This window comes from Babylonia areolata, chromosome 11 (genome assembly GCF_041734735.1).
Source record: "Babylonia areolata isolate BAREFJ2019XMU chromosome 11, ASM4173473v1, whole genome shotgun sequence".
NCBI classification, from domain to species: Eukaryota; Metazoa; Mollusca; class Gastropoda; order Neogastropoda; family Buccinidae; genus Babylonia; species Babylonia areolata.
The window spans coordinates 12067267-12086290 of record NC_134886.1 but is presented as its reverse complement, the minus strand read 5'-3'; the positions used below and the strand labels follow the sequence as shown (position 1 = coordinate 12086290).

Below are 19024 nucleotides of genomic sequence, written 5' to 3'. Positions count from 1 at the left end.
AAGATAGCAATGGAGAAATGCCGGTTGGTATAAGCAGTGCTGGAGGACCGGGAAATGTACCGTGATCCGAACTTGGAGGTACATTCCATCAGACTGATGATCTCTGTTATCTCCACTCTGGAAGCAGCGTCGTAGAGGCAGACCCTGACCCAGCCCTGTATGTACAGCTGCTGCAGCTTGTCCACCACCTTGTCCACCACCGCCTCCTCGTTGACTGTGAACGTCGAGGGTTGCTCCACAGTCCGGGACCAGTAGACGAACGTTATGCCCTTCTCTGAGGTGTGGATGACCACCTCGCTGGCTTCTTTGCCCGTTTCAAACCTCCATGGACTCTCTTCCACCAGCACATCCAGGATGGCATTCTTCAGCATGAGATGAACGGCACTAGACTGGACACTAAGAGGGGGTCCTGAGGCGGAGGATTGTAGGGAGGGGTGACAGTTAGTGACGTCCAATGCCATCATCAGACAGACATTGACGGCAAAGGTGTAGAGAAACATCTTCATGCATATTCCGTTATGCATGATGCTGTAAGGGGCGCAAGACTCAGTGGTGCAGCTGACGTCATCGCATTGCAATTGCGACCAGGCCACCTGTCCCTCCAGAGACGAACTGACTGACGGCATATTGCTCACGGACCAGGACTTACGCTGGCTGTTCCAATTCAACAAGATGGAGTATTCCCCGTTATTTGTTAGTGGTTCATTTGGCCCAGGAATCATACACGTCAGGGATTGAACCAGATCTTTTAAGCCAGAAAATGTCAGGGAAGTCAGATTACCGATCATTTTTTCATCCATGTGAGTCTTGACAATATCACAATAAAGACAGTGCACATTGCCGTAAATTTTATATGTATTTTGTCTGACTCTTACATAAGACCGGTAATTCCGGCACTGAGAATGCTTGGAATCAACGGCACAGGCAGGGCAGTCAGTGAAATATTCCGATTCATTCTCCAGACAAGGATACCGTTCATTGTTGAAAGGTTGCCAAATCACGCTATCATACATAGACTGCAAGAACGTGAGGTATTGAGAAGGGGCAGTGAACTCTATGTGACGATGTTCTAAAGATACGGATAATTTGGCTCTCCACGGAATATAATCAAAATGTGTGTCATTGCAATGGCTCGAGTTTCCCTCTCCGACAAAAGCAAATTTCAGGCCACCGTGTTCACAAGCACGTAGCTGCCAGTAGTACATCCAGCAGTCAGCGCAGTGTTTGTTCCGAAAGTGCAGTCCTGTAACGCGGTCGGTGACAGGTGTGAGGTCCGACAGTCGTGAGGGCGAGACAGCCTGACAGGCGTCCAGTAGTTCACCAGCAGTTCCGGTGGGGCAGGAGGCTATGAGTCTGGCTCTGACGTGGCCCACGCATTTACTTACAGGGGTCTCTGGTGGTTCTTGGGTTTCTCCAGTGCTTTCCTCGAGCTTTGTCAACGAGGGGGAAACATCTAGGCCTGGAAGCTGTGTGTTTTCTTCAAAGACACCCGTATCAGGCGAATTTCGCGCATTGTCTGATCCTTTCTCCAGGCACTCACTGTCATAGTCATAGCAGCAAGTGCGATAGACATGGCAGTGCTTGTGACAAGAGCAAGGTCTGGTAATGAACTGTCCGCACTTTCCTGAACATGACCAGACCTCCCCCACACAACTGGCCTCTCTGACCAGTCGGTCTACCACCTCTGCCAGGCAGTCAGTCTGGGTGACCACGTCTCCCTCACTTCCGTTTGCATCGTTTTCATTTACGGTCTTCGACGGTTCTGCTGATTCCATATAACTTGCCGTGTTCTCTGCAGACTGTGGCAGAGCCACTCGCTTATCCGTATGTAGAGTATCATAAGTTGTTCCAGTTTCAGCATGTCCACTTCCTTTCCAGGTCATCTGCTGTTGTTTGCTCTTTTCATCTTCAGATCTGCCGACCAGATTTCTTATCTTTGTTGACTTCTTCGCTGTTGGTTCACCAGATTGAACAGGGCCTTGCTGAAAAATCTGTGTGTTCATTTCTTTTGCCTCTTGCGTCGTGTCATCTTTATTGGAGATTGGATCCAGAGAATGACCATCAGTGATGTTTTTAAAAGAATCGTCATCAGAAATGTTTTGAAATGGTCTGACATTACAGGCCGTCGGGGTGGTGGATATCGGAGCAGTATCTTTCTGACCGACGACTGGGCCCATCAGAACGATAGCCGCCAATATTCTGCGCATCAACTGCATCTTTTCTCTGCCCCGCCAGTGTGTTCAGTAATACCCACCTTTCCTAAACATCAACCACACGAAATGCCAGAGTGCATGCTGTTCTTCTTTCTCTTGGTATTTGTATAGATACCTGCAAGTAAATAAACAGACATCAGCGTACTGATCATTTCCCTCTTATTCTGAAATAGTTCTGCTTTTAATGGTAGCGAATGGTAACATGCGTGCGTGCGTGTATGCGTTGCGTGCGTGTATGTGTTGCGTGCGTGCATGCATGCGCGAGCGATTAGAGTGCCTATTTACGGATAAAATTGCTTTGTCTATCCGAAAGATCAGCACACAGACGCATGCGTCATATTAAATCTTCTGCATAACAACTACTTTTAAAACAGCAAATAACAACACGAAAATTGACTCAAAGCATCCGGATCCTTGTAGAAAAGATTGAGCGTAGTTTTGGGTTTGTTATATGTGAACATAACACGTTTTTTCGAACCGTCTATGCAGTAAAATACAGTAACGATCTCAACAAATTGATTTGTCTTCATGGCAACTAAATATTTTGTTTAAGAGATACTTTTTTTCTCGGATTCTTCATTTCATCTGTTCTTTTTTTTCCGCCTTCATTTCAGTTCAAGTTCTGGTTTGTATTCACTAGTCATTATATATCATTGTATTCACACCCATTACAATATCTTACACACATAGAATTTCAAACATAAATATATTCAATACGTGTACTTGAGTACTTACAGACAAATAAAAGCACGTTAACCATATCTACTGGAAAATTTATAAACCAAAATATCAAATGCACGGCGCGCGCGAGCACATACACACACGCGCGCGCGCACATAGAGACAGAAACAGAGAGACAAAGAGAAAGAAACATGGACGGAGAGAGAGACAGAAAGGTATGCTCACCTCAGTAAGAATAAGTCCACAGAAACAAGAAGCCGGAAAACAGAACCAAAATAAGCTGGCAGTGACCTGCCTAGCCACCACAGCTGGAGACCCAAAGCACTGGGCAGTCCACCATCAACGTCCCCTCTCTCCCTCCGGCACTTTCCCACGTGGCTACGTCCGAGGCGCCACCTCTCTCTTTTATATACCATGACGTCTTGGCGACAGTGACGTGATGCATGAGGCGTGGTCGGGTCCTCGCCCTGCGCGATCCATTGTTCAGCATTACACGTGTCCGTTTGCAGGGCGATGGGCAAGAAAATGACGCTCCGCCCGAGAGTAGGGGAAATCTACAATACAAGATGTAAGACTTCCTATCTCTGACGCGTCAAGGGTGTGTGATGACGAGTCAAAGTACGAACTGCTTAAAAACCTCGTGTACAGATGATCCGTCTCGTAAAGTTTGTTTGTTTGTTTGTCTTTTCCAATGGCAGATTTTCGAATACACAGTCGGTTTCATCTGGGCTTTATCACACACGTTCCGTTTCGTGGGACAATTTGCCAGACAACATGCACAAGGACTAAATCTTAAAAGAAGCCCTCTCAACGACAGAGAAGCAGCGATTAAAAATTAGCGTAGGATAACGCTGGAAGGTAGGTCTTTGGAATTGTTTCACAAACTGACACTGATCAGCTGCCACCTGCCCTGCTGTAGTATTAAAAAGTTCAAGGTCCCATAGCCTTTTGTGACCATCAGAGCAATGGATTCACATCAACTGTGTCTGGGGCTCGGTACAGCAAGGCGGGACCCAGTCCTCTCCTTCCACATTTTAACCTTCCTCAGTTAAGTCAGGTACTCATTCACACCTGGATTGAGTATGGTAAAGTGGAGATAGGTGTCCTACCCAAGGACAAACACCATTCTGAAACGGGGACTCGTCCCCTGATCACTTGCAGTGTCAGACTGTAAATCGGCATTTTCACGGTCCTGTCGCAGACCAACATCTAGGCGCCACTAGCTGCTGCACTTCCCGTGTCTGGGTCCGCGTTCGACGCGTCGCTCAATAACGGACGTTTGGACACCTCGTCTGAGGTATGTTTTAATTCTTATGGATTTTGTTCCATAAGGAGGGTTACAGCTCTTCAATATTTGAGATTAACCGGCATTGCTCTTACTTTTCTGTTTAGAATTGATAAACCCATCATCACAAAGAATAAATGAATACATAAGTAAAGAAACACAGAAATAGATAAATAACAACAACAACCACTACAAAATTATTATAATAATGATAATGATCTACTACTACTGCTACTACTACTAATAATAATAATAACAATGATAACAAAATAAACAACGAAAGGCAATTACAAAGAAGGATGACAAAGATAAAAAGACTAAAACAGGCTGTCACAAAACTTCCATCTTCATTCCCTCCCATCGCGAAAGAACAGGAAAAGAAGACGAGCCGTTGACAGCTGCTGTCCAATGACTTTTCCAGAGGTTCCGGAAATGCTTGGCCACGATCGTAGCAGATGAACTTCCGGGTAACTCCGGACGGGAAGCTTGTGTATATATTCCGCTAACTGCTACTCAGTTGACAAAATGTGACTAACTATCTCAGTTGAGAGAGGATGACTAACTATCACACCGCGCTCAACTGGCGACCAGATGCCCAATTTCCTTCGTAATTTCTTGTTTTCATGCCTCGCTAACAGACAATGACGTCAGTGCTGTCCAATGTGATGAGTTAATATATACCTATCATAGTCGGCGTCCAGTCACTGAATACAAAACAAGAATGAAACTTTGTCCTCAGTTTCCCTTCGTCTCTGGGCAGTGTATGGCAGGTGAATAATGAAACACACATTGTTCGCATCATTATGGGGAGAATAGTTTTGATATGGTCACCCACCACCACCTGGCACTACACTTTCTCCCTCCACCTCCACCCCCCCTCCCCTCACAGAGAGAGAGAGGGGGGGGGGAGAGAAAGAGAGAGAGAGAGAGAGATTACTTGTAGTAAGAGAAAAGGATTATCTATCCAGGTCTATTTCTTTCACAGACTTAGTCCTAGATCACAAAGCCATTTTATTCAATCTTTCAATCGCTGGCTCTTCTTGTGAAAATGTCAGAGTGTGTATGTGTGTGTGACTGAAACCTGAATGACACAGGAAACAATGATGAGCGCCCAATGGCAACGGTCAGTCTGCTCGGCTCTACCTAGGTAGGCAGCCTGTTGAGCAAATGACTCCGTGTTTGTAAAGCGCTTAGAACTTGATCAACGACCGAGGATAAGCGCTATATAAGTATCCATATCATTCATCATTCATTCATGGAGCAGCTTCTTTGTAAAAGAAAATAATTGTCCCGAATCCAGTCTTCTGGATAATTTCAATCATGTTTTACGCAACACGTTCGATCGCCATGCACCTGAGCGTACCAGATACGTCACTGACCGTCCTTCGGACCCTTGGATAACAAATGATATCAAATCAAAACGGACGCTGAGAGATAAGGCAGCGATCCAAGCACCTCATTGTTCAGCGCCAAATGTTCACCCAACAATATTCTATTTTCAAAATGCCAAAAGTGGGCGATATTGTGTTCGCTTGTGAAAATGTAAATCTACAAAGACTGTTTTTCAAGTCACGGATGAACGTTTCGGCAACACTACACTTCCTGTCCTTCCGATATGAAGACGACCACTACGACGATTGTGATAATGATGGTGACGTTAGTGAAGACGTTCACAGTGACGGCACGGAATCGGTTTAAAATAGTGTGTGTGTGTGTGTGTGTGTGTGTGTGTGTGTGTGAGAGAGAGAGAGAGTTCTTCTTTAGTTTAATAACGTCGTTTCACTGTAAGTGACATTAGACGAGGACATTCCTATAACATGATAAAGCATGCTCATTATAGCAGAAACATAATCAATCAGAGGCAGTTATCAACTGGACTTTGATTCAAACATTCAGAAATGTGTCGGAGTAATAAATGATTATTCAAAACATATTCTACGTGTTCAGTGGAAACTGGTCAGTGAGCAGTAGAAACTGGTCAATAAGTTGTCTTGTTCTTGGACACTTGACAAGAATGTGTTGGACATATACTTCTTTTCCGCATAAACACTCATGTTTTTGCAATAATCTGCACGTTGGGCATTCAAATCGATTTATTATTTTCATTATTTTAATTTTTTTTTTTTCTTTTCTTTTTTTTCTTTTTTTTATACATAGTGTAAATTAATCTTGGTGTATTCTGTGTAAACTCCTCAAGGCCTGACAAAGCGCGTTGGGTCACGCTGCTGGTCAGGCATCTGCTTGGCAGATGTGGTGTAGCGTATATGGATTTGCCCGAACGCAGTGACGCCTCCTTGAGCTACTGAAACTGACCACTGCTCACTTCTGCTGACCATTACTGATTTCTGCATATCACCACTGGCCGCAACGCAAGTGTTCAGGGTGCGTTAATTGTTTGCGTAAAATTATGCCATGGCAGATTATTTTTTTTATCGTTAACTAAACACTGCTCACCACTTCTAACTGACCACTGCTCACCACTGACAACTACCCAAAAGTGTATGGATGAATAAACAAACATGGATCGGGGGGGATATCTAAAACTGGGGAATAAACCTGAGGGAACATAGATCTGGAGGCAATATAGAACCAAGGGGACACAGATCCACCAAAACAGTTTGGGGGGAACTCTGACCTGGGTGAACACAGACATGCTCCCACTTCAAATCATTAAAATGTCTCTATGTTCATCTGGGCAATTAGGCCTACTCAGAAACTACTCCATGGATGTTGCTGAGTTTCGGATTATTGCTGCAAGTGCTTTGTATTTTGTTTGCTCGTTTGTTTTGTTTTCTCGTGGATTTCCTGAACCTCGGTGTGACGTGTTTCCTGCATTTGACTTTCGATATGGGTTTTTTTTTCTTTCTTTTTTTCTTTTTTTTCTTCAATAAGACTGACTATTACATTTTGTTATCTGGTGTGTCAACTTTTTTTTTTTTTTTTTTATTTTTTTTTTTAAACATTCGTAACTCACAAAACGTGCACAATCAGCTCAACACCATATCAAACTGCTCCATACACTGCAAGTGTCTTTTTATGTTGTAAATCAAAAGAAAGGTAAATGAAAATAAAAGAAATTAATGATGAGGGACAGAAGACAGTGAGGGTGAATGAGAGAGAGAGAGAGAGAGAGAGAGAGAGAGAGAGAGAGAGAGAGAGAGGCATAATTTCACTCGGATCGATCTTTCCAAAGATGTGTTCATCCACGTATTTGTTTCATAATGCTGTTCTATTGCTGTAGTGGTGGTAATTGGTCAAAACCAGTGAAAAAAAAGTACAAATAAAACATATCTTTGGAAAGATCGATCCGAGTGAAATTATGCCTGGGGAATAAAGACATACTTCTCTCTCTCTCTCTCTCTCTCTCTCTCTCTCTCTCTCTCTCTCTAACAAAACGCAAGCTGCACACATTTGGGTGGTGGTCAGCATTGGTCAGTGTTAATCAAACGTGTTCAACAAGTCTAGGTATTGTGTAAACATAAATCTAGGTATTGTGTAAACATAACAAAGTGACACATTCTGATTTTTTTTTCGAACTTCGGCAGTGATCAGCAATGGCCAGTGATGGTCAGTTGTATTTAATTAATTGGCCAAATCGTGTCAAGAAATTATAATACTTCAAAAGTGTCACGAAATAAAACAAGAAATTATAATACTTTAAAAGTGTCACGAAATAAAACAATCGGAACAATTAGAAAGTGGTCAGTAGTGGTCAGCGGTCGTATGTTACCGGTCAGAAATCTGCCAATCGTCATAATGAAGCACAAACGTGAAATAACGCTTTCGATGTGTGGTTAGTTGTCAACATGGGCACGTAGTGGTCTGTACTGGTCAGCAGTAGTCAGTAGTGGTCAGTTATTGGTCATGGTCAAATCTTGTCAAAAAGTCCTAATTCGTCATAAGCGTCAGAAACGAATGCAATTTAAACACTGTTAGATAGTGAGTGATCAGTAATGGTCAGGTAACGATCAAAAACCTGTCAAAACATAATGATAAACAAATGTGACAAAATAACGCAAGCTGAACACTTTTGTGGTCAGCAATAGCCACACAGTTGTGGTCAGTGGTGAAAACCTGCCGAGAGTTCATAATAACACACACACGTGTCAAACTATGCACGGAGTGTATTGAAACATTATGCAAAAACAGAACAGTTTGTGTGGTAAGGGGGAAGCGGGGGAATGTTTTGGGACAGATTTTCAAATGACATCGGTGGTGGACGGAAATTGCAGTGACGGTGGCGGTGGGTAAGAACAACATTAGAATCACCGAGTTTCTCTTTCACAGACTGTTTCCTTTCAAGAGACACTGCAGTACAGTCTGTCTGTGGGCGGTCTGTGATGACAGCAGATGGGGGCCTTTGTCTGAGGATATCAGTACAGAGCCAGGGTTTCGTCAAACCTACGTTGTGCCCTTGGCCCACATTATTCATGTTTCTACTTCTGCTTTTGCTGTTGTGTGAAGAGGTGGAGAGAGACTGACAGACAGAGAAGAAGTGTGACAGAGATACAGACAGAGATAGAGAAGAAGGGAGACGATAAAAAATACAGAGATATAGATGGAGAGCTGGGCCTATCTGTCATGAGAGATTCCAGATTCAAAAACTTTATCATTCAAGTTAAAATATTTTAGCTATCGCCCAGTCTTCTAACCTGTCCCTTTGACAATAACAATAACAACAATTAAAGATGATGGTACACTACTACTACTACTGCTACTACTACAACTGCCTCTACTACTCTTACCACTACTACTACTACTACTGCTACTACAACTACTGCTGCTGCTACTACTACTACATGTAAGCGTAAACACACACACACACACACACACACACACACACACACACACACACACACACACACACAGTGAGAGAGGAGAGGAGTGGAAGGAGACAGATTTTCACGCAAACGGATAGAAATCAGACAAACAGATAGACAGACAGACAGGCAGACTCACACATAGCCGCCACACATGTCTTGGCAACAGCTGATGTGACCGAGCTTGGTTCCGTGGTGACTGGTGGGAAAATCAGGTATAACAACTTGATGGGAGAGTCGTCTTCCCTTACCTCCTTCCGTTTGTCTTCCTTGGCAGATTTGGGCAGGTTGTCTTCTGTTTCATACCTGTAAATTATCGAACCTTCCTCACGTTTGGTGTGTACGAGCACGCGAACGTGAGAGCATGATCCTATAAGTGTCGGGCCATGAGGAACAAAATCCCCGCCCTGAACCTATAGGATGTTCGCCAATAGGTCGTTGGACTCCACTCCGAGAAACGTGGTGGAGGTAGGTGAGTGAGGGGTTCTTCCCTTCTCTTTGTTCTCTCCACAACACGAAATCACTTCAATTTGTCGGACCCACTCAGACCGACCTCCCAAGGAAAGAAAGGGGGGAAGAGAAAGAGAACACGTGTGGGGGAGAAAAGGGAAAAGACAATAACAAACATGAACACTTGTGTTCCTATCGCTTCCTGGGTGAGTACATGCCACATGACCCCCATCGCCCCTGTCTCTCCATCCCTCTCTTTCTTTTTAATTAGTGCGAAAAGTACTCATACTCTCACCCAGATGAATGATTCTAGGACGACCTTATCATTCTGTTTGGCTTTAGATAATGTTGATAGCCAGGCTCACCGATCTTACCTGAGAATTAGGACACAAATGGCCACCAGCGTGTATGCCAGGAGTGTGCCTATAGACATCATTTCTATCAGCTCTTCCAGACTGAAGATCATGGCCAGGACGCCTGGGACACACACACACACACACACACACACACACACACACACACACACACACACACACGCACGCACGCACGCACACACACACACACACACACACACACACAAACTTACTTATTCCAATACACATGGGCAAACACACACACAATTAACATCAATTGATAACTTAAAGAATTCAACCATCTTCATTCATAAGGAATGCGTGACCTGCAACTGACGTCACCCACATGGGGATTCCGCGGGCTCTTTCGGTAAAGATAGTATCCCCACTTCTGGAAATTCTGTGCTGAAAATTTCCTCTTTTCTCTCACAGTCTTTGTTTCTGGTGTTGTTCCTTTCTTGCTGTAGTCTCTTCCTTTCTTGTGTTCTGGTCCATTCATCTTTAGTTTTTCAAGAAAGCCTTGAATGATTTTTAAAAACCTTTCTCTGGATTCAGTAATCGGACATTCTTATCACTATGTTGTGTACGTTTCTGGATTCAATAATGGGACATTCTTATCACTATGTTGTGTACGTTTCTGGATTCAATAATGGGACATTCTTATCACTATGTTGTGTACGTTTCTGGATTCAATAATGGGACATTCTTATTACTATGTTGTGTACGTTTCTGGATTCAATAATGGGACATTCTTATTACTATGTTGTGTACGTTTCTGGATTCAATAATGGGACATTCTTATTACTATGTTGTGTACGTTTCTGGATTCAATAATGGGACATTCTTATTACTATGTTGTGTACGTTTCTGGATTCAATAATGGGACATTCTTGTTACTATGTTGTGTACGTTTCTGGATTCAATAATGGGACATTCTTATCACTATGTTGTGTACGTTTCTGGATTCAATAATGGGACATTCTTATTACTATGTTGTGTACGTTTCTGGATTCAATAATGGGACATTCTTATCACTATGTTGTGTACGTTTCTGGATTCAATAATGGGACATTCTTATCACTACGTTGTGTACGTTTCTGGATTCAATAATGGGACATTCTTATTACTATGTTGTGTACGTTTCTGGATTCAATAATGGGACATTCTTATCACTATGTTGTGTACGTTTCTGGATTCAATAATGGGACATTCTTATCACTATGTTGTGTACGTTTCTGGATTCAATAATGGGACATTCTTATCACTATGTTGTGTACGTTTCTGGATTCAATAATGGGACATTCTTATTACTATGTTGTGTACGTTTCTGGATTCAATAATGGGACATTCTTATTACTATGTTGTGTACGTTTCTGGATTCAATAATGGGACATTCTTATTACTATGTTGTGTACGTTTCTGGATTCAATAATGGGACATTCTTATTACTATGTTGTGTACGTTTCTGGATTCAATAATGGGACATTCTTATCACTATGTTGTGTACGTTTCTGGATTCAATAATGGGACATTCTTATTACTATGTTGTGTACGTTTCTGGATTCAATAATGGGACATTCTTATCACTACGTTGTGTACGTTTCTGGATTCAATAATGGGACATTCTTATCACTACGTTGTGTACGTTTCTGGATTCAATAATGGGACATTCTTATCACTATGTTGTGTACGTTTCTGGATTCAATAATGGGACATTCTTATCACTATGTTGTGTACGTTTCTGGATTCAATAATGGGACATTCTTATCACTATGTTGTGTACGTTTCTGGATTCAATAATGGGACATTCTTATCACTATGTTGTGTACGTTTCTGGATTCAATAATGGGACATTCTTATTACTATGTTGTGTACGTTTCTGGATTCAATAATGGGACATTCTTATTACTATGTTGTGTACGTTTCTGGATTCAATAATGGGACATTCTGATTACTATGTTGTGTACGTTTCTGGATTCAATAATGGGACATTCTTATTACTATGTTGTGTACGTTTCTGGGTTCAATAATGGGACATTCTTATTACTATGTTGTGTACGTTTCTGGATTCAATAATGGGACATTCTTATCACTATGTTGTGTACGTTTCTGGATTCAATAATGGGACATTCTTATTACTATGTTGTGTACGTTTCTGGATTCAATAATGGGACATTCTTATTACTATGTTGTGTACGTTTCTGGATTCAATAATGGGACATTCTTATTACTATGTTGTGTACGTTTCTGGATTCAATAATGGGACATTCTTATCACTATGTTGTGTACGTTTCTGGATTCAATAATGGGACATTCTTATTACTATGTTGTGTACGTTTCTGGATTCAATAATGGGACATTCTTATTACTATGTTGTGTACGTTTCTGCGTCAAGAACATGTGAGATGCCTGGGGGCACTTTCTGGTTTGTATGCCTGTTATTATTTATGGTTTTTGGCAAACATGTTTAATTATGTTGTTATTCAGTCATCTTTTTTTAATCCTCTATCGAACATTTGACAGAATGGTTAGCGTGGGTGTCATGTTCAAGTTAACGTGGGGAGGCATGTTCAAGTTAAAGTTAACGTGGGGAGGCATGTTCACGTGGGGAGGCATGTTCAAGTTCAAGTTAACGTGGGGAGGCATGTTCAAGTTCAAGTTGACGTGGGGAGGCATGTTCAAGTTAACGTGGGGAGGCATGTTCAAGTTAACGTTAACGTGGGGAGGCATGTTCAAGTTAACGTGGGGAGGCATGTTCAAGTTAACGTGGGGAGGCATGTTCAAGTTAACGTTAACGTGGGGAGGCATGTTCAAGTTAACGTTAACGTGGGGAGGCATGTTCAAGTTAACGTTAACGTGGGGAGGCATGTTCAAGTTGACGTTAACGTGGGGAGGCATGTTCAAGTTAACGTGGGAGGCATGTTCAAGGTGTGTGTGCATGCGCCTGACTGTGCTGGTGCCAATTTTTTCTTTTCCAGGTGACTGATTTGTTTGGGGGTTTGTTGTTTTCTCTCTTCTCAGCCCGACAGAGAGAATAGACAGACAGTGTGTGTGTGTGTGTGTGTGTGTGTGTGTGTGTGTGTGTGTGTGTGTGTGTGAGTGTGTGTGTGTGTGTGAGTGTGTGTGTGTGTGTGTGTGTGTGTGTGTGTGTGTGTGAGTGTGTGTGTGTGTGTGTGTTGCGGTGCGTTTTTCTTTCTTCCTTTCATGTTTTCCCTCATGAAGCGCATTTTTGTTTATTTGTTTGTAAGCAGCTAGCTGTTTGGTTTGCTGTTTTATGTTTTGTCTGTCTCTTCCTGCCTGTCTTTCTTTGCATACATACTCACTCACACTGTAAAACTCTTTAAAGGTGTAGTTTACATGCAGCAGAAACAAAAAATACCTGCAAAGATACCGGAAGTGACCGTTCCGATGAAAGGAGTCTTGAAGCGGGGACTGACTTCCGCCAGGAAGCGGAATATGAGGCCATCCGAGCCCATGGCGTACAGCACTCGAGGCAAGGGAAACATACTGCCCAGCAGACTGAAACAGGGACAACAAGGAGTATCATGGCGTACAATTCAAAGGGTACATTTAAGATATGGTTTTCGCTCGGGGAAACGAAGGCAACTCCATTTTTACAAAAAAAAAATTCACATCAGTTTACATAGGTCAGTGGGCACCCTGTAACTCATACATCTATCACAGTGTGAGCTGTGGACGCCACGAAGCACACCAGTGTGGCCGGCATCGTGCAGCATGGATGACGTAGGGCACGATCAGTCCTCCACTACACATCTGGAACGGATCGTGTGACAGTTCGTTATGCTTAAACTGCATGACCTTATGTCACACTGGCATGACCTTATGTCACACTGGCATGACCTTATGTCACACTGGCATGACTTTATGTCACAACTGGCATGACCTTATGTCACACTGGCATGACTTTATGACACACTGTCATGACCTTATGTCACACTGGCGTGACTTTATGTCACACTGGCATGACTTTATGACACAACTGGCATGATTTATGTTACAACTGGCATGATTTATGTCACACTGGCAAGACTGTATGTCACACTGGCATGACTTTATGTCACAACTGGCATGATTTATGTCACAACTGGCATGATTTATGTCACACTGGCATGACCTTATGTCAAGCTGGCATGATTTTATGTCACGCTGGCATGACTATGTCACGGCTGGCATGCCTTTATGTCACACTGGCATGCCTTTATGTCACACTGGCATGACTTTATGCCACAACTGGCATGACTTTATGTCACGCTGGCGTAACCTTATGTCACACTGGCATGACTTTATGTCACGCTGGCATGACTTTATTTCACGCTGGCATGACTTTATGTCACACTGAACAAAAGATGGAGGGGAGGCGAGGGGGATGGGGGAAGGCACATACTTACACATATAGATCCAAATAATATTTTAGCTCACTATCAGAAACGAGTGTCTGTCGAACCGAAAGTTGGTTCTGGAAACAGAACAGTTATATGCTAAGCAGCCCACATGGATCCACATTTCATTATTTTGCAATCATAACATGGATCTATCAAATTTTCAAACTGACCTGACTTCATCACGACTTAGATCGCAAGACGCTCGCAAACAATCGCGGTAACTTATCTCGTCAACAGTTCCTTGGAGAATTGTTTCAACAAGACCTTGTTACGCGGCCATACTTCCGTAACTTTCTTTACTGAACTGATGTCAGCAGATCTTCATGATGTCCGATGAACTGCTTGATGGTCTGAACTGATGTCAGCAGATCTTCATGATGTCCGATGTACTGCTTGATGGTCTGAACTGATGTCAGCAGATCTTCATGATGTCCGATGAACTGCTTGATGGTCTGAACTGATGTCAGCAGATCTTCATGATGTCCGATGTACTGCTTGATGGTCTGAACTGATGTCAGCAGATCTTCATGATGTCCGATGTACTGCTTGATGGTTTGGGGCACTGATTCACTGGTGATGTGATCAGTGTATCTGATGTTCAGTGTCTTGCGATGACACCTCATCTCCATGGATTGGATTCTTCTAACCAAATCCGCCGTGAGGGCCCACCAGTGCATACATGAGTCTGATCTTGTGTTTCATGGAGATGTGCCTGTCCTTCCGTACACTTTCTTGAAGTCTATGTAGACGTCAAAGTCCCTCTGGAGATGGAAGTGTTTTTCGCAAAGGTACGAGGCCGCACTTGGGTTCAGTTGGAGCGACAGGCACATGAAAGTTGGACAGCTCTTGTTGGTGGCCTGTTACCCAGTTGGAGCGACAGGCACATGAAAGTTGGACAGCTCTTGTTGGTGGCCTGTTACCCTGCTGGAGCGACAGGCACATGAAAGTTGGACAGCTCTTGTTGGTGGCCTGTTCCCCAGTTGGAGCGACAGGCACATGAAAGTTGGACAGCTCTTGTTGGTGGCCTGTTACCCTGCTGGAGCGACAGGCACATGAAAGTTGGACAGCTCTTGTTGGTGGCCTGTTACCCAGCTGGAGCGAGAGGCATTGGTCAGGCGATTTCACAGGTAAACGATCTCTTTGAAAAAGGTCTACGATATAGATTTTTTTCCGATAAAAGACCACCTGGGCGAATGTAGATAGTGCAAAACCACACTGTCTGTTGTGTATGAGTGAGGTCTGTTTTTGTTGTTGTTTTAGATTCACATTTCTTGGGAGATTAATGTTCATAATTTGGTTGCTCCTGAGAGATGTATACATCGGTGTAACTTCCATACTAAGCAAAGATAAATGAAAGTGTCAAATTTCGTGAATAAGAAATGAAAATATAACAGTAACCTGGCTGTGGAAATAGTGATGCTGTAATCTACAGTCTCTCCACGCGTGTCGTGGGCGAGTGATCTGTGAGGTTTGATTCCTTTCAATCAATCGATCTAACAATTAAAACTAAAAAACAATTATAAGACGTCTTAATAAATAAAAGATAGCTTTTGTGAAAAGTTATAGCAAATTAACAGTCACATACACAGACAGAAAAACCACTTATCTTTTATCTTGATGCTTGTTCTTGTTAAACAATTTCCGATGGCAAAAACTAACACTGAAAATCACTCACACGGCCCACACTCCCCACATACATGCCCGCACACCTACACTGACTTACGACACCTTGGTAATTACGGTCACTGATGATCCCACTCCTGACAAATTTTGTGGAGTTATATGTGTTAATGTGTAGAAAAACAGTGCAGTATGTATGTGCATTGCGGTATCTGCGATACATGGGAATGCGTGTGTATATGTGTGCGTGCGTGCGTGTGTATATGTGTTTGTGTTCGTTCCTTAGTTTAGCGTCTTTTCACTATCAGTTATAAGTTATATTAGACGATTTATTATTAAAAAAATAAAAATTTAAAAAAAAGATGGTGGAGAGCGGACGGGGGGGTGGGGGGGGGACAGAAAAGGTAGAAAACTACCATAAAATGCATAACTAACATGCAATTATATTTAACAGTAACAATTCAATAATGATAATGATAATCAAAAACCATTAACACAATTCTGAAGTACAATAAAGGAATGTACAAATAGGGCTATGAACTATGCCTGTGAAAGTTCGACCATGAGAACCACGTCAGAAATAACTTTCCAAAAATCATCTGCAGAATAGTTATTCTTTTTGAAATACTTGGGCAAGAAGGTACGTAACTGCTGACAGTGAAGCAAACAATAATACAAGCTGAACTGCTTACCATAGATGCATGTAACATTTTTACTATACTTTGTCTTCAGCGCATCAAGTTTTATACGGAAGAAAGTAGAAGTTATTAATCTTGTATAACAAGCTGATGGGTTCGGTATCTTTTCTTTAATAATATTCTCAGGGAATAATGTCCCTTTATGTTTTAAAAACTTTTCCTTCCATCGGTTATGAAATCGACCCCATGCTGATTTTTTCTAACAAAGTGTATGCCTCTTTTACGGAAAGACAGACATGTATTTTTGTCGATTTTTCTGAATCTTGTGCTCCTCTTTCAGCTGCTTTATCAGCCATGAATGCCCACATGAGAAGGCACCCAACAAAAACTTACCTCAGTGTGTGTGTGTGTGTGTGTGTGTGTGTGTGTGTGTGTGTGTGTGTGCGTAAGTGCGTGCGTGTGTGTGTGAGAGTTTATTTTTTTATCTATTTTTCAAACATATCTATATTATCATTATGATTATTCATATCATCATCATTTTCTTTTCTTCTTTTCTTCTTATTTTTCTTTTTATCTATTCATTTATTTATTGATACTTGTTTTTTATTTCTAAATTTCTATTCTTATTTATTACTTAATCATGTGTTTATATCAATTTGTTTATTTATCTATTTATTCATTTATTTTCTTCTCTGTTTTTTTTTTTATATTACTTTCCTTCAAGGCCTCAATGAGCGCGTTGAGTTACGCTGCTGGTAAGGCATTTGCTTAGCAGATGTGGTGTAGCGTGTATGGATTTGTCCGAACGCACTGACGCCTTCTTGAGTAACTGAACTGAACTGAACTATGGAAATATATTGGTGCTTCATATTTTTGTTCCCATCCCAAAAGTGCATTGTCATCATAATCAGAATGTGTGGAAAGAACTGATTTTTGACTCACTTGTGTAAACAAAGTGAGTCTATGTTTTAACCCGGTGTTCGGTTGTCTGTGTGTGTGTGTGTGAGTCTGCGTGTCTGTGGTAAACTTTAACATTGACATTTTCTCTGCAACTACTTTGTCAGTTGACACCAAATTTGGCATAAAAATAGGAAAAATTCAGTTCTTTCCAGTCATTTTGTTTAAAACAATACTGCGCCTCTGGGATGGGCACAAAAAAATAAAGAATGAAGCCTAATTATATGCAAACTGCATTTACTGTTATATTTATATTTTTTGTATTCTCTAAACTTGGCACTTTGATCCGATATTCGACCCAACAGCTAGAGCAGTCATTATTATCATTTTTTGTTCAAACAGGAACTTCTTTTGCTAAGCATGGAAGTTTTATTTATTTTGCAAACGTTTTGGTGCAGATAGTAAAAAAGGGAAATTACTCTGTAATGCTAGTGGAGTTAATTTGCTTTAAACTGATCTTTCTCATCTTAAACATTACATTTTGAAACAAGAGAGGCAAGGCCTTCAAGACTCACTTGTGATGCACTTTTTTTTTTTTAATCCAAGCTTTTTATGTATTGAGTATAATTTCAAAATGTAATGTTTAAGATGAGAAAGATCAGTTTGAAGCAAACTAAGTTCCCCCAGCAGAGTAATTTCCCTTGTTTTACTGTCTACACCAAAACGTTTGCAATAAATAAAACTTCCATGCTTAGCAAAAGAAGTTCCTGTTTGAACAAAAAATGATAATAATGACAGATCTTTTGTTGAGTCGAATATCAGATCAAAGTGCCAAGTTTAGAGAATACAAAATATATAAATATAACAGTAAATGCATTATACTCAATACATAAAAAGCTTGGATTTTTTTTTAAAGTGTATCACAAGAGAGTTTTGAAGGCTTTGCCTTTCTTGTTTTGTTTTTTTTACCATATCTTAAAGCAAAATTTGGTATCAACAAAGTACTACCTCATTTCACTTCATTTCACTTGTCCCTTGGTCTGGATGACCGTTAGGGCACCGCTGATAACCTTATGTCAACCACCTTCCTCCAATCTTTAAGTGTATCACAAGAGAGTTTTGAAGGCTTTGCCTTTCTTGTTTTGTTTTTTTTACCATATCTTAAAGCAAAATTTGGTATCAACAAAGTACTACCTCATTTCACTTCATTTCACTTGTCCCTTGGTCTGGATGACCGTTAGGGCACCGCTGATAACCTTATGTCAACCACCTTCCTCCAATCTTCTCTGTTTTCTGCTTCCCTGAGGGCCTCGCTCAGCCTCAGACCTGTCCATTCTGGGATGTTGTCTTCCCTGAGGGCCTCGCCCAGCCTCAGACCTGTCCATTCTGGGATGTTTTCTTCCCCAAGGGCCTCGCTCAGCCTCAGACCTGTCCATTCTGGGATGTTGTCTTCCCTAAGGGCATGGCCCAGCCTCAGACCTGTCCATTCTGGGATGTTGTTTTCCCGTCTCTTTTTCTGTCCTTGTACAGTACCCTGCAAAATCGTCTTTGCAGGTCCTGTTGATCTTGTGATGTGCACATACCACCTCAATTTGGGTTTTTTTCACAGTGGTGAGATCTTCATAGGGCCCGATAGCTTGCTTGAATCCGTTCCTCACTTCCAT

The 19024-nt window shown here is 41.8% G+C and overlaps 1 protein-coding gene across 1 annotated transcript in view; it reads right to left on the bottom strand.

The window, feature by feature from the left end:
• The window catches only part of LOC143287296 (cationic amino acid transporter 3-like), a 63341-nt gene that overhangs the window by 23481 nt on the left and 20836 nt on the right, over positions 1 to 19024 (bottom strand). Inside the window, exons 10-12 of the mRNA XM_076595243.1 lie at positions 13182 to 13321; positions 9824 to 9926; positions 9139 to 9305 (exon numbers count right to left, since the gene is read on the bottom strand). Coding sequence (XP_076451358.1) covers positions 9139 to 9305; positions 9824 to 9926; positions 13182 to 13321 — 410 coding nt within the window. The remainder of the gene's footprint in view (positions 1 to 9138; positions 9306 to 9823; positions 9927 to 13181; positions 13322 to 19024) is intronic.